This window comes from Diachasma alloeum, unplaced genomic scaffold (assembly GCF_001412515.2).
Source record: "Diachasma alloeum isolate Michigan unplaced genomic scaffold, Dall2.0 Dall_scaffold_00396, whole genome shotgun sequence".
Taxonomy (NCBI): Eukaryota; Metazoa; Arthropoda; class Insecta; order Hymenoptera; family Braconidae; genus Diachasma; species Diachasma alloeum.
This window is the reverse complement of record NW_021680535.1, coordinates 506296-526904: the sequence shown is the minus strand read 5'-3', so window position 1 is coordinate 526904 and position 20609 is coordinate 506296. Positions and strand designations below refer to the sequence as shown.

Genomic DNA, 20609 nt, shown 5'->3' with positions numbered 1-20609 from the left:
ACCCCACACACACACACTATACTGACGTAATACTTGAATGACCCCGTCATTAACAGGTCTTGGACGAAAGGGGCAAGGATTTGGAAATTATTAATTTCTACTAAACTTCTTCACAATAACGCAAGAACGGAACTTTTTTTGGTTAATAATGGTGTACAGGATAACTTCTCTGAAAATGATTTGAATTTTTTTTTTCCTTTTAATTCAGTATAAAATAATGAAGACGGTGACTATGAGGAGGAAATTCAAAAAGAATGACAAAATAAGTGGAATCTGATCTCATTTATAGCTTGGTATTTTCTTTTTTTGCCAATAAATAGGCACCATTTAAATGGTGAAGTTAGTGAGGTAATTTTCGAGAGACGAAACATCAAACATGGCGTCCGTTGGATACTGACAAATATCGCGCCAATTATTTTTATCGATAATTTATACAATAAATTAACGGCAAAGCTCGATGAGACTTCATGCCCGTGTTTTTGAAAGTTTAATATAGATAAATATAGCTTCTTTTATTAGCTAGCACATTGTCAAGAGGGTGAGTGGTAAGGGACAAAATAACATTCATAAAGCCCATGTGTAAGCCGGGATTTGAATGATTAATTAAAAACGAACGAAACGTTAAAACTACTCAGAGTTTTTTTTACAATTTTCCTTTTACCAGTCTTGATTATTATATTACATATTCAGTTTGCTAACACATTGTCGTTTTGTGGCGAATATTACGGAGGAGACCCCCTTACGGTGTTTCAGCTGAAAAGTCAAAATAATGAAAAAAAAGGAAAATTCACGGTAGAAAATTCTGAGTATGGTGCATCATTGAAAATTCTTGCATATTTTTTTCAAATTCTAGCCTCAAGGAAAGAAATAATGAAATTTGGATGTTTTTGTAACCCCTCCGACTATAACCTTCGAGGTTACCCCACTCTCAATTAGGGAATGTCCATAGCAGCCAAAAAAATTATGAACTATTGAAGAAAAACTAGTGGGTGATAAATTAAATCTTTCTTGAGAACACGTCTAAGTTTTAGATTTTCTTCAGATTTCATAAGAAACTTATTTGAACAAATGATTCGGAAAATTATGAGTTTCGGGGCAATAGACCTTTTTATTCTGAGAGTCACTAGATTTGCGGACACTTTTTTCCCATGTTAGGACACTTTATCGAATTTACATATAAATCATGGTTTTTGAGCGCTCAAGTGTATATCATTGTAAAGTTCAATATTTATCAGAATTTTCCATGGTTTTTTCGGAGATTTTTTCGTTGAATGAACGAAATAAATATTTCCCCTAGATTTCCAGAATGAAAAGGTCTATTACACCCTCACGCGCAGGCGCCTGATTCGAATGTCAGTGAGCATCATGGGAAAGCTATGGGTTGGACCATGGAACTGAGAGAGAGAAAACACACAACAGGTTTACCAACTCGAGACGCATTTTAATATTCTTTCGATAATTAGAAAAACATCCAATAAAAATTATTTGACACCCGTAGGTAATGAGAAAAAAATCAATCAATCTGATAAATTAAATCAATATTCAAAAAATGTTCAAATGCACACTTAAATAGTTACTTGACTATTGGAAAATTTCGTGCTCAGCGATTGAATCAGGGCTCGAGAACAATAACACTCCCCTCCCATATTATCCCCCTGTGATCTAGCTACAGACGAAACACCTTAGTCATTGACGGTCACATGACGAGGCGTTCATGACGGCTGTCACAATTCCCCCTCACCCTTCTGTGACCGTCAGAACTTGTCAAGAAAAAATGACAGTCATTTTTCTATAGATGAAACTTTATTTTTTTCTCAGTCAATTTTCAGGTGAATTCCTTTTGTATTGGCCTAATCCGCATTTTGAAATGGAAATCACGTTTTTTTTCCATCCATATAGATGAAACTATTTCTTTTATTCATGACCGTCACAAATTGGAAATTAGTTATGACCGTTATTATGCAACTATATAGATGGTTTGACAACAATTTGGTTACAAATGATTTGTGACAATCGTTTGTAGTTGGAAAATTGGTGCATCACATGACCGCCACAAGACCGTCATTTTTTGGTCATATGACGCGATTTAAGAAATGACGGTCATTTTACATCTCTATACGCAACCTATAGGGCGCCACTGTGCAGTGTGTAAGATTGTAAGGTGAAAAGAGGGACCACTTAAGGATTAAGGATAATCGGGCGAGCCCGGAGGGTTTGAAATAAAAGGAGCCATTTTTCTCTTTTATTTTTTACGTATTTTTTAAATGATGGAAAAGGCGTGTGCAAAGTTTCAGACTGCTGGGGAATATGGTTAATTTATTATGAATTTTTGAAAAAGTGGTCATTTAACCCGTGATCTTGTGGAAATCACAAAAAAAACTGCAAAACCCAAGGAAAAAATGCAGCCAAAGTCATGAAACTTTACACACATTTAGAACATGTGATCAATGATTTTTTGAGTGAGAAAGATTGTCGCCTAGGAACATTGTTTATTAATAATAGCGAAAAAAGCACTGAAAAATGAAATTTCTGCGCACGCAGCCCAAGCGAGCAGCAACGTCTCAAGATGAAGCGTTGTGATTGGAGCTGCCTCGAGCCAGTGGTACCAGCCTACCAGCTCCTGGTGAAAAAAAAAACTACCGACGATGTTGCCACTTTTTCGCATGGATTAATATTTTTTCATTTATTACAAAAAAACAATCTGAAAACCATTCAATGCGTGGAACAGATACAAAAAAATTTGATTAGCTCCATAAATAATGTTTAACAATAAATAAATTTTGAATCCGAATGGGAAAAATTGTTTTGTTCAGCGATTGGTTTTCTGCAGGAAAACAATAGAAACCCCTCTGCCTCACTTCCTACATCTCCTCCTCGCCCAATTATCCTTAAAAAAGACACCATGCTAACCTCTTCGGGATATGCGAGGTGAGCAGTGATGAAATTATTCGAAAATTGCAAAATTATGAAATTTTGAGGTTAAACATGGAGATTTTCAGCGAGTCGAGTTTTCAGAAGATTTTAATAATTCATTGGTATAAGTTTAATCCGAAAAAGATGTTGACGTGTTCCATATATTTGAAAGTAAAAATACAAATTTTTATGGATTTTTCATTCACGAAGTTTTTGTGTGACTCGAGATACGGAGAAAAAACTCGCATCGAAGTTGTTTTGCCATAAAAAATACATAGATTTGTTTTTGTGTCTTTTCGTCATATCTCCATTTTTTACAGAGAAATAGCTCGTTGAGAGAGCGCGGGTGGCCCACGCGCTCACCGCCGATACATCGCGTAAGGACTAACGCACCGCTTCGCTCCCTCCCCCAATAACTCCTTATCTACCATGGTTGGAGAAAAAAAGTTATATAATAAAATATGTGTATTTTTACATACGAAACATCTTTTGTTCGGAACGTTTTCCTCTATCTGTGACCGTGTTTACGATATGATCGTTTGAACAATTTAATTGTTAATAACAAATAGAACGCCAGAATTTTAAAAAAGTAACCGACAGATTCGAAATCAGCGATCCAAAAAAAAATAATTCCACACACTATAATTTGGGGACTTTTAACTTGATACAGGATCAGGTATATACAATGTATGGACCAGTGAGCGCGTGAACCGCCCGCGCTCTCTTAACGGGCTATACCTCTGTAAAGAATGGAGATATGACATAAAGATACAACACCAAATCTATATATTTTTGATGGGAAAACAACTTTGATGCGAGTTTTTTCTCCCTATTTCAAAGCGGTTCCACGTGACACTATAATGAACAAAAGCGTTATATATAGGTAATTTCCCTCATTATGGAACACCAGGCCATTAATATCTCATTCGCGGCTAAGAGTAGGGGTAAATTTCAAAACCCTAATTAAATGTGAAATTTGTTGGCGAACATTTTTAGTTTGAACTATTTTTCTCTTCTCCATCGAGTTTCCCGGTAAACGAATCGAAGCGCGCCTTCACCTCGTGCAAGTGCTAACGCGCAAGCGGCTCTGCTCCAACCCCATAACTCATTATCTATCGTAGTTAGAGAAAAAAGTTATACCACAAAAAATGTGTATTTTTACATACCAAACATCTTTTGTTCGAAACTTTTTTTCCATCTGTAACTTTTTACGATATGATTGTTCATACAATTGAATTGTTAATAACAAATGAAATTCCGGCTTTTTTGAAAAAGTAACAGACAGATTTGGAATCAGCGACCCAAAAAACATCAATTCCACACATCAGAATTCGTGGACTCCGAACTTGATAGAGGATCAGGTACAGTGTATGAACTATTGATTTAACGTTGATTAATCCTTGATAAAATCCGAACTGAAAACGAATTCGCGTCGTGAGAGAAGGTCTGAATGTAGAATTATTGGACAGAATGAAATAATATGCAAAATTTTGATGATATTTCAATTAATGATAGTACTAGGACATGAAAAAATAGAAGAAGACAATAAGGAAAGTAAGAATTTTAAAAAAGGAGAACCCATTCGGACGCAAATTGCTAATTTATTAGTAACAATTACTATACTTAACTATAAAAAAATTCCATTGTCCATTTGTTTGTTGTTCAAGCGAAGCAGCGGACAATCGTGCAAATTTGTTCATACTAACAATTCATTATTGCTTCTCCTTCGATTTGAAATTTCTCATTGTCGATCATTGAGAATTCACCTTAGATTAGACACTCCTCCGCCGGTAACGTAGACACCACACCTTTTTTTTACCTCCACCAAAAAAATTGAACAATGGCCACGCCTACACGAATGATTCACCGGTGAATCCAAAATATGTTGCAAACATTCGTTTACTTTTGCGCCGATGAATCAAAGCATAATATTAAAATTTCGCAAGTGCATATAAGTTTACTGAAATGGTATGGCTCCGACTCGCGCATTTTAATAAACACATAACAGAAAAGTCTCACGTATTCACATTCTTTTGTTACACTCCCAATTTATTCCGTCAACAAGCTCAGCGCAAATTTTCCAGTGAAGAATGATTACAAAAGAAAAGACTGACGAATATGACATTTCTCTCTCATTTCCACCTGGCAAAAGATTAAAAAAATCAATTGATCTAATCGGAACTTTCCTAAATATTTCCACAATTGAATCGATCACAAGCGAAATAAAATATCAAAATTTCAAAATAAAAATAAAATTGAATTTTTTTGAAGGAAAAATTAAAGTTGCACATAAAATTATCAACGCATGTGCACAATCAGTCGGCAAAACAGAGCTTCATACATTTCCCCCTCTACCCAACATGACATACTCGTGTGACTGACAACAATGCAGTAGTGGGGGAGCAGAAAGGGGGGGAGTCTCCGTTTTCCCGTTTGCGGTGCGGCACACACGATTTTCATCACATCCAGTTTATCATGTAGTACAATCCAAAAATTCTACCAATTCTCTCAAGAAAACTTCAGTGCCTGTACCCCCAATCCCAGTGAATAATCCCCATTTTGAAAACACCATTCAACTTGCAATAATTATCGTGAAAAAAGCGGTGAAAAAAAAAAGAAAAGAAATATAACTTCTGACGTGTCGGAGAAAACCGGACGCCCTAGAGACAGTAAAAGCATCAAGCGAAGTTATAAAATGGTCAAAAAAAGAGAGGAGAGAACTAATACCACGGTCATACACAAAAAGAAATTGAACCTCAAAATAAACGAATGAATACGGGACAATTTAATGCATTCAACCTTTAAACTCACTCAAATCCCCTCCAATTAACCCCGAAGTGATTATTCAATAATTTCCACATCCTCAAGACACCAAAGAAGATTCACATGACAATTAATTTCACATAAAACATGGATGAAAAAATATCTAAATTAGAATTTAGCCGTCGTTTATAAAAAAAAATGCTAAAATTCTCGAAGATTGGTTTTAAAAAATAGTGAAATTGTTTCATGCAAATTGGTAATATGTGGAAGTGAACGCCCAGGTGAAATGTCGACATGAAGTCACCTGCATTTACCCTAAAAGAGGTTAAATACACCTGAAATAATTTTATTATTATTTATTCCTCAAATGTTTGTGGCTTTATCACCGCAAAATGTTGGGAAAAAAATGAAAATAAATATGTATCACAGCGAGAACACCACCGGGAGGTAAAAGTACGCGAAAGAGTGATTAAAAAAAAATCTTAATTGTTTTTGTGAAGGGAGATTGAAGGGGTCTAAGATGGCGGGCTCCTTAACGTGGTCATGCACTTGTTGTTTGAGATTCAAATTCAGTCCTGAGGAGATTGAACAGAGGTACAAGAGCCAGGAGATTGATAGGATGCTTGAGAAGGATAGACAGGCATTCAGGAGACAGGTCAAGCTACTGTTACTCGGTGCTGGTGAAAGTGGTAAATCAACGTTTCTCAAACAGATGCGAATTATTCATGGTATCAAGTTTGAAGTGAGTATTTATTTACTTTGGAAGAGGTGTTAATTGTCATTATCACGAGTTATCGATAACTCCTAGGCAACGGCTTTGCATTTGTTCTGTCTGTAAAATGATTTTTGGTACAGATCTAGGGGCACTGAGAGCCTCGCAGGAGTTTGATCTCTTTCAGGCTTTTTTTCTCGTTGATTTTACTTTCTTCTGTGAGTGTAGATGGATGAATGATTGGCTTTTCTTTCCAACTTTCTAGGATGTAGCTTTATGATTTTGAGGAGAGAATAGATAACTTTCGGAGGAAATGAGGTACTGTGACGAGGTTTATTGCTCTAGAACGTTGAAGAAAACCATAATTTTCTTGTCCTGGTGTATAATGTCAGTCAATTATGTGATTATCTCGGTGATGAATAAGAAAAGGACTAGATATCAAAAAATATTAAGTGCTAATCCTATTTATCTTTCGATATTTTCTCCTGACATTATCAAGGATTGAGCTGAGAAGAAAATGATTTTTTTTGCTGTTTAGGTAAATAATATCTGTCAATTATGTGATTATCTCGGTGATGAGTAGAATTGGGATTTGATGTTGGAAGACGTTCTTTGTGGACTGGGAAATTCTCTACGTTTTTTTCTGAGATCACTTCAAATCGAATCTTATTAAGGATATCCAAGTACTTTGGCTATTTTTTCGCCAGTCAAACGCTACCAGTCTACTTTTGTAGTCGAGCATCAGAGCTTTCATTTGAGCTCCATTTGTCCCTAAGTTTCCGAAAATTTTACCATGATTTTTTTCTTTGAACTTTGCAGGTCTGAATTTGTATCTCGATATTGAACCGTTAAAAGATTTAAAAATTTCTATTTTTGAAAATTACGATCATTTTCTGTTAGTAATTTATAAACAATCAATTTTCCACCATGAAAATTATTTGTTCGGAATCGTGACAAATTTCTTCATATTCAGAATTAGACCAGAAATCGATTTTATGCTTGAAAATATAAGGTTTCCCAAAGTTTAAACAATTTCAGTGATTTATTTATAAAAAGCGAATATTAAAAAAAGTAATAAGTGAAAAATAAAACGCTGAATATTCATGATTTTTTTCAAATTTTTCTCACGCAATTTAATTGACATATTTGATGATTGAAAATGGTTGAATCTACAGTGCAGTCTGTACCAAACTGTAAGAAATAGAGCTTTCATTTGAGCCCCATTTGATCCTAAGTTTCCGGCCATTTTATAATGATTTTACTATTTAAACTTTGCAGGTCTGAATTTGTATCTTGATGTTGATCCATTAGAAAACATTCACAAAATCGGAAAGAAAAAGAAAGTTTACTTCTGGGGGAAGATTGACAAAATGATTTAGGAATCGCAATTTTTGAAAATTATGAGCATTTTCTATAACTAATTTATAAAATATGAATTTTCTTCATAAAAATCATTTGCTCGGAATCCTAATAAATTTCTTCATATTCAGAATTTTACCAGAAATCGACTTGATGCCTGAAAATATAAAGTTTCGGAAAGTTTAAACAGTTCCAATTATTTATTTATAAACAACGAATGTTTAAAAAAATAATGATTCTGTGCAAAACGTAATTTGAACGCCGGTGAATATTCATAATTTTTTTCAATTTTTTTTCACGGGATTTAATTGATAAATTTGACGATTGAAAATGGTTGAATCTATAGTGCGGTCTGTACCAAACTGTAAAAGAGAGCTTTCATTTGAGCCTCATTCGACTCTAAGTTTCCGGACATTTTACAATGATTTTATTATTTAAACCTTGCAGATCTGAATTTATATCTCGATATTCAAACGTTAGAAGACACTTCTAAAATTTGAGAAAAAAAAATTAGAATGTTTACTGTCGGGAGAAGATTAATGAAATAATTAAAAAATTCTAATTTTTGAAAATTACGAGCATTTTATGAGTCATTTAGCTTCTATACCCATCCGAGTCAAATCCCGAGCACTTCAATTTTTTTCATTTCCTATACGTCTTTTCAATTTTTAAAATGAATAAATAATTTATAAACAATCAATTCTCCACCATAAAAATCATTCATTTGGAATGAACAAATTTATTTATATTCAGAATTTTACCAGAAATCGATTTCATGCCTAAAAAAATAAGGTTTCAGAAAATTTAAACAACTTCAATTATTTATTTATAAACAACTAATGTTTAAAAAAATACTAATTCTATGCAAAATGTAATTTGAATGACACTGGATATCCATGATTTTTTTTCAAATTGTTCTCACGCAATTTAATTGTTAAATTTGATGATTGGAAAATGGTTAAATCTATAGTGCGGTCTGTACCAAACTGTAAAAGATCCTTGTATATCCTTAAGTATTGAATTTTTTCTAGCTGAAAGTTTCTTAGTGGTTTCATATTTTTAGGTTTTTTTTCTCGCAAATTTTACTATCTCCTATGAGTGGAGATGGGCGAATGATTGTTTTTTAACTTTCTAGGATGTAGTTTAATGATTTTGAGGGAAATGAATAATTTTCGGAGTGAACGAGGCACTGTCTTGAGGTTTATTGTTCTAAAATGTGGAAGAAAGCAATCATTTTCTTGTCTTGGAAAAGCATAACTGTCAATTATCTCTAATGAATGGAAGTAGATGAAACATTTGCGTTGGTTTCCTAAGGTGTAGTTTCCCATATGTAAGAAGATAGATCCTTGGACTTGAACTTCGAAGGCTGCACTTGTGTTGAATAATACCTCGAAGCGTTCACTTCATCCTCCCTATGATCATTTTGTGTGTCTACAATATTTTTTCGACGAAAAAAATTACACCTGTGTTGAGAAATGTTGTACGATCGAAATCAGTGCAGCATCACGGCCCATACATTTTAATCTAATAATAGTATTTATCATGAGAATGAAAGAGTTTATTGCTTCATAAAGTGGGGAGCAAAGGATTCTCTAGATGGGAATTAATTTTTCTCGTTTGTGAGTTGTACTTTGTGAGCAATATTGAACTGTTTAGAATGATAGAAAACTGAATTTGGTGTATTTGACATTTAAAAGTTTTCAGTAGTACAGCCATTACACGTTCGAGCTAGTCACTTTCTAGAATTCTCAGAATAGTTTTTTTTTGCTTTGTACTCGCTCAAATTTAAGTTTTCAATTTATTGTGTTAGGGTAGGGTGGACAGGCCAATTGCTGGACGGTTTAGGGAAATTCGGGTTTCGCGGTAAGATTTAAAATGAAAGAATGACCGAAATGGGGCTTCCATACCTTCAAGAATCTTTTAATTAGCAGCAAAAAATTATTTGAAGTGAAAATAACAAAACAAAGAATCATTAAATTCAGAAATAGTTGAATGCAGCCGAAACCCCTAATTTCTGGACGACTGGGCCATATTTTTCTTCATTTATTGAATATCGACCAATAGAAAAAATAAGTGATCACATGATTATACACGACTAATATTATTGAAGGGGGAAATAATCAGTACAATTTTCATTTTATTTATGGAATATTTAATGCAAGTTGAAATCTTCCAGAAACCAACCCCCGTCCACAAATTGACCTGTTTATCCTGTACTCATTGATAAAGAAATGCAATTGTCCACTTGTTTTTAATTCAACTTGGTTTTGTAGATGGTCACGAATAGACGATTTATTTTATTTATGGAGTGATAGGATAATGCAAGAAAAAGGTCTCTTGGTAAATTTTCTCGAACCTCTTCACTCCGAAGCTATTCACAAAATAAACTGCATGTGAACTCTCGACTTATCTCCATTTACGATTTTATCAGAGATTTTTATTGGTTTGGTCAGTGAAGGGTTTGTGAGAAGTTTCTGAGGGATAGAAATCAGCTTTGGAATGAATGGAACATTTTAATGATAGAATCAGCAGTTTGCGTTGTTTCAGTTGTTGGAAATAATCACTTCCTCACAATTAGCATTTCAAATATTCAAAACTGATTATGAATTTTTGTGTCTTATTTTCTTTTGTAGCCGGAGTTGGTCAAAGAATATCAGCATGTCATATACCAGAACATAATAAAAGGTATGAAAGTGCTGGTTGATGCACGTGACAAGCTGAATATACCATGGGAAAATCCAAAGAATTACGACATCGGGTATCAGCTACTGAAGTTTGAAAATACAATCATACTGGATGCAAGATTATTTCTGCATTATGTCCCCTCATTGGAGAGTTTGTGGCGCGATGCGTCCATCAGGAAGGCATTCGACCGGAGAAGAGAGTTCCAACTGGTAATGCATGACAATTATTTCCATAAGTTCATCCAAAAGAACAAAGGAGTAATGCATTGACATCCAATAAGAAATCTCCACTCATCATGCATTCTCCTTGTTCATGAGTGTTTCAGATGTCAAATCTATTTTGTAGATGAGAAAATTCTCTAGAAAAAGGTTTGCTAATGAGTCCTCTTAGCAATACTCATTCTTTAAAACATTCATGAGAAATTGATATTTAACTGCAATTGCCCAATTTTTGCCAAGGTTTTAAATAGTTTTTGAGAAATTGAGTTTTACCGTTAGTTTATGGCTCAAATAATATTTCTATTGAAGAACTAAAGATACGTGAAAGAAGAGATGACTAATTGCCAGTGGTGACACAGATGATAATCTTTACGTAATCGTGGAATAATTTTCGCTAAATCCATTTCCTGCCGTAAAGCTTGGCTTTTGAAGAAACGAAATGACATAAAACTTCTTATCGCCTTGAAATTCTGAACTGCGTTCATTTCACATACTGATGATATTTTTTTCTTGTTTCAGAGCGACTCTGTGCAGTATTTTCTTGATCATTTGGACCGAATTGCAAGAGTGGTAATTAATTTACATTAATAAACGTTTCGGCAGGGACGTTTGGAATTTGATGATTAAATTTTGATTGATAATTGCCCATCTGCGTCAATGTATTCTTTTTATTAATCTTCTCATAACATAACTGTGTTTAATCATCATTGAATGAAAGAAATTTCATGAACGTCGAATTAAAATTAAGATTTTAGTGCTGCATAAACATCATTTTAGAAAAGACTCAAATTGAACGAGTTGGTTTCCAGATATTTTTCTAAGTCATAAACTTGAGTTCGAGATGACTAATGGAGAATATTGCATCTCAATGTCAGAATCTTTTTTTTCTAGCCTAGATAGTGTTTAATAACAGAAGTTTCTTGATAATTCTTCCTAGACTTTCTTATCAGCGAGATTATTTCTTAGTTCTGCACCAATGATAATTGTGAATCTATTGATTGACACAGATTTACAATTCTAGTCGATTATAACAATATGTGAAGGAATTCATCGAAAAATTTTAGTCAGTTCACATTTTTTCGTCTGTTTTTTCCTGTACATCGATTGCTTATCTATGTTTATTTTTTAATAACAATTAAATTTGTTTTATCTTCTAGGAATATGTGCCAACCCATCAAGATATATTACATTGCAGGAAGGCAACGAAAGGAATTTCTGAATTTGTTATTCCAATAAATAATATACCATTTTTGTTTGTCGATGTTGGAGGACAACGATCGCAGAGGCAAAAGTGGTATCAATGTTTCGACTGTGTTACATCGATTCTTTTTCTCGTTTCATCATCAGAGTTCGATCAAGTTTTATTGGAAGACAGGTAAGAGCCTTTGCCAGGAGGAAAACAAATTTCCTTATTTACATTGATGATTTAAAGTAGAAGAAAAATTATTTGCTGGAATATAAATTGTGTATTGCCTATAATGAAATAACTAAAAATGAAAAATTATAAGTTCCAAATAATAATAATATTTGCAGCCATGCATCCAATCTGGCAGGATTGGTGAAACGTAAAGAGCAAAATTCACTATCCAAAATTGACAAAATTTCCTAAAAAGTACACAACAGTGCAAATAAAACAGATCCGCATCAAATCAGCAGGCGCAAAAAGTCGATGCTGGGAATTTTTGTCTCAATGTTTTTTTCTGAAAAGATGGCGATTGGACAAAAATTTTGAAAAAAGAAAAATTTTGAAAAATAAAAAATATTGATAATTGAGAGAATTATGATTTTTTGAGAATGGCTACTTTTTGTATAAAAATTTTTCTTCTTCCAAATTGAGCTCAATATTTCGGCGGGGTTTCAAGCTATCAAATCGCCCTTTGACACACTCAAAGAACATGAAAAATCCTTAAAAATGAGACGTTATACATACCATTATCTTCAATTCGATGAGGTTTATAGGGGAAAACGTTTTTGTTTCATCGTGAATTACCAAAAAAGCTTTTTTTTTTTAATCTGAAATTTTCACCAAAAATTGTGAATAAAATGAAAGGAATTTTGGCGCCTATTAGAGTTTGTCTTTTGCCGTAGTTCGGCGGTTACAATTTTTTTCAGTGGGACAAGTATTGAAAATGACCGACAACTGCTATTATTCATGCAATTATCCCCCAAATGAGTGAATATTGAATTGAATAATTAAAAATGAGTCAATTCAATTAAATTCTCGATTACCAACAAATGAAAGCTCTTTGAAAAATGTATTTCCATTGTATAATTAGAGAAATAATCATTTTTCACTCAAAAAATTATACTGAAGATAAATAATAGAAAATGTAATGAGTCTAACCTCCACTATATTCCATATTTGATAGAATATTCACTTATTTAGGCGATAATTGCATGAATAATAGCAATTTTCGATCATTTTCAATACTTGTCTCAATGAAAAACTTAATAACCGCCCTATTACAGTGAAAGATAAACTCTAATTGGTGCCAAAATTGTGGACATATTAACAATTTTTTATGAAAATTTCAAATTAAAAAAAAATTAGCCTTTTGAGTAATTAATGATTTGAAAAAACGTTTTCTCGTATAAACCCCGTCAAACGGAAGATAATGTTATGCATGACGTCTCATTGTGAAGAGCTGTTCATGTTCTTTGAGTGTACCAAAGGGCGATTTGATAGCTTGAAACCCCGCAGAGAAATTGGGGCCAATTTGGAAAAAATATTTTTTTGTACAAAAACTAGCAATTTTCAAATAATCACACTTCCTTCAATTATCCGTGTTTTTCTATTTTTTCTTTTTTTCAAATTTTTGTCTATTTGCCATCTTTTCAAAAGAAATGAGACGAAAATCCCCATTTGGCGTGGATCTGCTCATATATTTAAAAACATAATTAGTGCAAACAAATTAATTGTTCATTGTCTGTTTACCCCGCAGTCACTTGAAGTCTTAAAAAAAGTCCAGGGGCTCCAATTTTTGAACTACAGAGGCGTTTTTTTCAAAATTTTTGAAAAAAGTACAATAGCAATTGCAAGTCAGCTTTCTGAAATTCAACCCCTACATAACCAACTTCTTTTTTTTATTTAAAAAATGTACCATTCATGTAACATAGCCAGAAAAATGATCTTCAAAATATTGAAAATATATTCTGCATTTTGTCAGAAACATTTTTCTATTTTACATGAATGGTACAATTTTTTACATTAAAACAAACGAAATAGCTGTGCAGGAGTCAAATTTCAAAAGACTAGCTCGTAATTGTTATTGAATTTCAAAAATTTTGAAAAAAAACCTCTATAGCTTAAAAATTGCAGGCTCTGAACTACTTTGAACATTTTAAGTGTGTACGGGGCAAACCAACAATGAGCAATTAATTTTTTGCACTATTTATTCGTTTTTAGGCAGCTATAATCGATCGTCAATGTATACAAAATCTCACTCCAATACCCCGCGACTTTTAAAACTCATAGTAGTCTCCCCTTAAACATTTCAAGTTTCTAAACATTTTTATTGTCCGCAGGAGAACTAACAGACTTGAAGAATCGAGAAACATCTTCGACACGATAGTGAACAACATGATATTCGGTGGTGTATCCATAATTCTTTTCCTCAACAAAACTGATTTACTTGAGAAGAAAGTCAAATCGTCAGACACTAATGTAAGTTGGTATTTCCCCCAATTTAACGGCGATTCACATTCCATTAAAGACGTACAGAGCTTTATACTCAATATGTTTATATCTGTTAAACGTGATCCACGTAAATCTCTATTTCATCATTTTACAACAGCTGTTGATACTGAGAATATTAAAGTTGTGTTCAATGCTGTTAAAGATACCATTTTACACAGAAATTTGGAGTCACTCATGTTACAATGAATCCGAATCACGTCAAATATGAGAAAAAGAAATATATTATTTTGTTAGGTGGAGGGGGAAAATGTTGAAAGATTCAAATTTCGTACAGAAAATTAATTTTTCCCTTCATTCCACTTAATTTGTGAGTACTTGAATATGCGGAATTTTCTACATAAATTGTTACAATATTGAGTGTCGAAAATTTTTTGCTGAATCAAACATCCGAGGAACAAATACAGCTAAAATGCGAAATAAAATATATATCTAAATAATTCCCTGTGCCCAGATTTTATACATAATCTGGTTAGTTTTATAATTACTGAACAAACAAGAGCAACAACTGCCGGATCGTTTTTTCATACTCGCGACTTTTTTCGCGTATATGCGTGTAAAATCGATAATTCATCTAGTGAAGTAAAGAAAGGAACTGAATAACGAATTTTCGATCGATTACTCTGTAAAAGCGTAACAACGATATAGCATTTTCTGGACAAAATGACCTAGTACACACAATGGAGACCCTTCATTTTTTGATGCAATATTTTGTCTTAAGATTTGGCCTACAGGAATTATAATTCTCACATTCTTATTACACTAGATAAAACAAAATCTACCAGTCCGGGCCTGAGTTTTATGAATTTCGTTTCTTTTTCTGAAATTGCACAACTTTAAATCATACGTGCCCAATTACACACCATAAATTATATATTTACAAGCTCGAATGAATATGATCGGCAATGATGATATTTACCAACATTTTTCATTATTTTCCGAAGAGTCGAGCTGGAGTGGCGAAATGATTATTTCCCCAATATTCTTAAATGAAAATCCTTATTGGACTGCGTGGATTCAAATTTTTATTGACAAGCTTTTAATGCAAAACATTACATGTGTAATAAAATGAAGGGACTCTATTGTGTGTAATGAGTTATTTTGTCAAGAAAAGTTGTATCGGTGTTAAGGTGTTTCGTGCGAAAAAGGTAAATAATTGCATTCATCTTGGAATTCATATAGAATGTTCATAATCACAATTGAATTATCTATAAATTTTTCTAGTTTTTTTTTTCAGATTTCCTTTTCAAGTTATCAACGATTGAAGTCGCTTCTTATACATCGGCTCTTATGAAGAGTCATCTGTTTAGCACGAAACTGCGTTATCATCTGAGCTGATAATATAGTTTCATGCTAAACAGAAAAATCTCCTTAAGAGCCCATGTATAAGAAGCGACTTCAATCGTTAATAACTCGAAAAGGAAATTGGAAAAAATTCTAGGAAAATTCATAGATAATTCAATTATGATCATAAATATTCTATATGAATTCCAGATGAATGTCATTATTCACCTTTTTCGCACAAACCACCTGAAAGTACGTTTTTTGTAAATATCTGTTGGGAGTATTAGGTTTCAAGGGAAATGCCAATGGATCCTTTTAGTAGTCCAAAAAATGTTCTGAGTCTTTTGCCATTTTCCTCTAACCTTCTTCTTTTGAAGATATTTGCAGAATAAACTTTTGATCCATTTTGCACTGCTCCTTTGCTAATTCCTTCATTGAATTCTATCTTCGAAAAAAAATTTCTCTTTTGTTTATCTCGAAAGAGAATACTGTAAATAATCGATTTTCATTTTTCCATTTTTACGTTGTCAATAATTATTGAAATTTGTATATTTATTTGAAAAATATTAATTTTTCAATTAAGTCGTTGATTAATTAGTTTAGGGAACAGATGCAGCTCGAATATTTTGTCTCATGTTTAACTTTTACATGAATAGCATAAAAGTAATTAATAGTTTGATCGCATTATAAGATCAAATGAAAAGAAGAAAAATTAATGGAATGTTTAATTTATTTTTCTGTAATCGAATATATTTTTTTAAATCATTAATTAATTAATTAACCGTTGATTTATTATTGATGTTAACAAGAGAAAGAAACCAAATACTAGAACCATGCCATAAGAACCAAATGAAAGAGAAAAATTGAAAATGGTAAATGTGCAGTAAACCAGTTTTGTGTTCATTTGATTCTGGTGAACATTAATTTCATTGTTAATTTATGTCATTAAGATCTTCTCATGAATTAAATTTTTTCCCCGTATTTTCTATGAACGAGATGATTAAATAATCAATCATACAACAACGAAGCAATGAAAGTAAATCAATAATTATGAGAAATGGAAGTGAAAAATAAATTGTTGATTAAACAAATTCATTCGCTCAAATTCATAATTCATAAAAATTATAAAAGTAATTGAATCAGTATTATGGAGTCTCGTTTGTTCTCGTTCTTTTTGCAATTCATTCATTATTGCTCCTGGTTAATGTTTTGAGCGCGAAATTTATCTACCAATGTTTATTCCCTGTTCATGAAATCCATGGTAAGGTGTTATAAGGAGATCAGTGAACATCACATTTAAACAGATGAGTTTTCATTATGAAAGGATTTTTTCTGTTGGAGCTATTCATTAAAAACTGGAAAAAATGAAGTAAAATTCACTCATCTCGCCTTAGCACACACTACTAGAATGTTTTTTTCGCATGAAACCTAGGATAATCATTCATCCTTATCCTCGTTCATTAATTTTCTGATCATGTGCCAAGCGCTTTAAAAATATTGGACAGTTCTTTGTTCATTTGATAATTTTTTTGAGCCTGTGGAATAAAAAGCGAAGGAATTGGATCATTTTCTTCCATAAAAAGTATAAAATTAATTAATTGAGAAATGAATATGAGGAAATTTTCTCATAACGAAATATTGAATAAAGAAAGATATATTTTTTACATTCCTAAGGAGCTTTTTGATCTGGCTGAGAATTTTTTTAATGAATAACCACAATTTTTATAGACATTTTTCTAATAATTCGAGTGATACTCAACGTGTATTGAACAAAAATAGAAATTTAGGAGTAGAAAGAAATTTTTCTAAATAACAAGGAAGAACAGAAAGACTTTTTGAAGGAAATTGGAGAGATTTTATAAAGGTTTTACACTTTTGCATGTAACAACTAATGTATACGTAATAACATGCCCAATTTTTTCTGACATATTTCGATAACTACAGTAAAATGCCTTATTTCTATAATATTTGTTTTCATTTTTTGTGGGTTTTTATACATAAAAAATGAATCAAACGGAGTGAAAATGGTAGTGAAGTGAAAACACAGTAATCAAATTACGATGAGAAGGAATGAAACTTTTTAGCTTTGTATACGAGCATGTTCTTCATTATGTCATAAAAACAATTTGTAATTTCTTTCCTTTCTTATGTATATGAACTGAATTATGTAGATATATTGTGCCTTTTGTATATTGTATATTTGTATATAAAAATACTATTGTATTAATTGTAGGTGATAAAGACGACGAATAAAAACTTTACAAAACTTACCTGCATATTTCTTTGTTCATTAATTATTCATTGATTATCAGCTTAGTCAAAGAGTGATACAGAAACAGAAGATGAGTCAGATATGCACCAAGAATTTGTTTGTTTTGTTCTTCATAAAGAATGTAACAATCAGCTATACCCCAAGACCTTCAAAATTATCGGCTATTTTCCGATAGTTTCGTTGCGTAGCAACGAGAGCGATAAGCTCTACTCGCGCTGCGCATTCAGTGTTTTAATGCAAGACTTATCCTGATCCTCGATACACAAAGAAACTTGAGGGGAATATTCGGTGCATTTTGAAGATCGAGGAGCTGAGAATTATGATAAAAATAAGAACTTTGAAAATGACCGTCATTTTTGCTTCCGCAGGGAACCTTTGTGATCGCTCAAATTTAAGTTTCCTGTTTTTTGTATTAAGGTAACAAAATGTTGCCTAAAAAGTCCGAATATGCATTTTTTAGATGGTGTACTATGCATGTATGTATGTGATCTTTTTTCTTCATTTTTTTTCTCGAAATTTTCTTATATGAGATCAATCGGATTTCATAATTTTTTTATGAATATAGACTTTAATAATCTCTCTTTATTGACACCAATTAGAATTTAATTTTTCGTACAGATTCGAAAAAATTGATATTTTTCCAAAAATCGATTTTTCAACGACCACTTAAAAAATTGTCATCAAAATGGAATTAGTCATGACTCAAAATGGTATATTTCGTCATTAGGCCGAAAAAACTTCTTTAGTGAATACGAGTTTCAATCATATGAGCTAGAAAAGTTTTTTAGGCCGTGTGACGAACAATATTTTTTGTCATAACGGCTATAGGCAGTGATTCACGAACGCGTCGCGTTGAATTGAAACAATTTTTTTTGAATCCTCGCTTCGGTGATCTCTACCTAGAACAATCAAAAAAAGTATACTCATGCATACCAATTTTTCGTAAGAAATTACAAAGTTAAAATTTGGTATGATGATAGCCATCATAACGTTAAAAGTTGGTATGTTGGATGGATGCAATCGCCCGAGCGTTTCGGAGATATTCAACTTTTTTGTATAAATCTATTTTATAATAAGAGTGAAAAAGAGGGCACTTTTTTGGACGCTTCGCGCGCAAAGAACCTCCCTTTTCTCATCAGTATCATAAAATATCATGCGATATATATGAAAAAATATACTTCCTGACGAGTGTGAGTTACTTTTTTTTTAATTTAAAGTTTATTTATTTCATGAAAACAGTAATACATTTTAAGCATAAATAACTTCATGAAAAATGATCTTTGATATTGGATTTTGTGAAATATGTTCGGTGTTACACGCCACCCTTAATTTATTAGTATATTTCGTTACGAGTGCGGAAAAGAGTACGAGTGCGGATACTCGTGGGACTTTTCCAGGCGAGGTCTGGAATCACACTCCTCAGGAAGAACAATGACTTTTTTCAGTTGTATCGTAATATACTACTATCAAATAACTCACAAACTACCTCATTTGTCCATTTTCATGATGATCAAATATACTAAAGAGTAACTTGGGATCCGAAAGCTTACTAGCAATTTAATTGATAGAAATGAAGAGAGAAAGTTTACTAACGCGTGCAGTAACAGTTGCATGTAATTTATTACATGTCGTCTGTCTACTATCTATTTTTTTTATTGTGAGGAAACATAGTTTTCAACTGGGAATTTCTCCAGTTTTTCAGAACTAATGACCTTTTCTACTGACATGTAATTTCTATCACCTGCGTGAAGACCAGCGTTGGGCATTACCTCAGCTGAATTGCATGGGAGTTTTCGACACTTCAGAAACCTATCTGACGCTGTTTATTGGCGTAACGGGAAACCATGATATTGTTGTATTCGTCGAAGAATAAATCAATCACACAGGTTAATTCAAAACTTGAATGGTTGGCGCGATTTATTAATTACAACAGAGTAAATACGATGAGTATCGCACAAGAGCTCCAACGAAAATCCGTCAAATATCCAAGTTATGCAAAAGACAATCGTTACCAAGGGGGCTTCTTGAGATACGTTCGATGATAGACAATTGAATCAGGATTCGAAGGGGGGTACGCAACAATATTTTCACTGGGATTGTGAATACCGTCTGTTAGAGAGGGTTGGGCCATTCACTGAAAATCAGGGTTTTCTACGGTTCATAGTCGAATACTACATTTAATATTCTCATACTCCTCCAGGCCATTTTGTGGTTTACAGCAATTAAATAGTATTGAATATGAATACTAGCGGTTGGAGAAATAATAATTCAAGTAGAATACTGGTAATTTACCTCTGAATGGTGAAAACGGTAAATAACTGGTAGAAAACCCCGTACCCGACTATCAGTGCAGTAATCCTCGTGACTGAATTTCACGAGGGTTATACTTTGCAAGGGTCAAATGTCACAAGGGCCGTACCTTGCAAGGGTCAACACGTATGAAAAAATCGTATAGAAATTTTCTATACGGATTGCGTATAGAATTTCTATAGAATTTTTGTATATGATCTTCGGATATTTCTATACGGTTATTTTTTATACAAATTATTTCTATACGATTTCTATAGGTTTGATCCTGTACGGCCCACTGCCACATGTATAGAAACATTTCGTATGGAGTTGCGACATTTCTCTACGGTTTTCTCTGGAGCGTTTAGATATCTTTCGTATGAAAACAAAAATTTATGTCAAAATTTATGTATAAAAATA

At 32.8% G+C, this 20609-nt stretch overlaps 1 protein-coding gene across 1 annotated transcript; it reads left to right on the top strand.

The window, feature by feature from the left end:
* The first annotated feature begins 5363 nt into the window (after window positions 1-5363).
* Window positions 5364-15533, top strand: LOC107041977 (guanine nucleotide-binding protein subunit alpha homolog). The gene is made up of 6 exons (XM_015262817.1): window positions 5364-6000; window positions 6177-6418; window positions 10381-10641; window positions 11170-11220; window positions 11808-12025; window positions 14176-15533. The coding sequence occupies exons 2-6, from the start codon at window positions 6197-6199 to the stop codon at window positions 14531-14533; spliced, it is 1110 nt and encodes a 369-aa protein (XP_015118303.1). The 5' UTR covers window positions 5364-6000; window positions 6177-6196; the 3' UTR covers window positions 14534-15533.
* The last annotated feature ends 5076 nt before the right edge of the window (window positions 15534-20609 follow it).

Bases quoted from the DNA above. Each gene is read 5' to 3' on its own strand.
- LOC107041977 (XM_015262817.1), top strand. From the start codon at position 6,197: ATGGCGGGCTCCTTAACGTGGTCATGCACTTGTTGTTTGAGATTCAAA. The intron at 10,642-11,169 runs GTAATGCATGAC...TTCTTGTTTCAG, and splicing joins GGAGAAGAGAGTTCCAACTG to AGCGACTCTGTGCAGTATTT. The intron at 11,221-11,807 runs GTAATTAATTTA...TTTATCTTCTAG, and splicing joins TGGACCGAATTGCAAGAGTG to GAATATGTGCCAACCCATCA.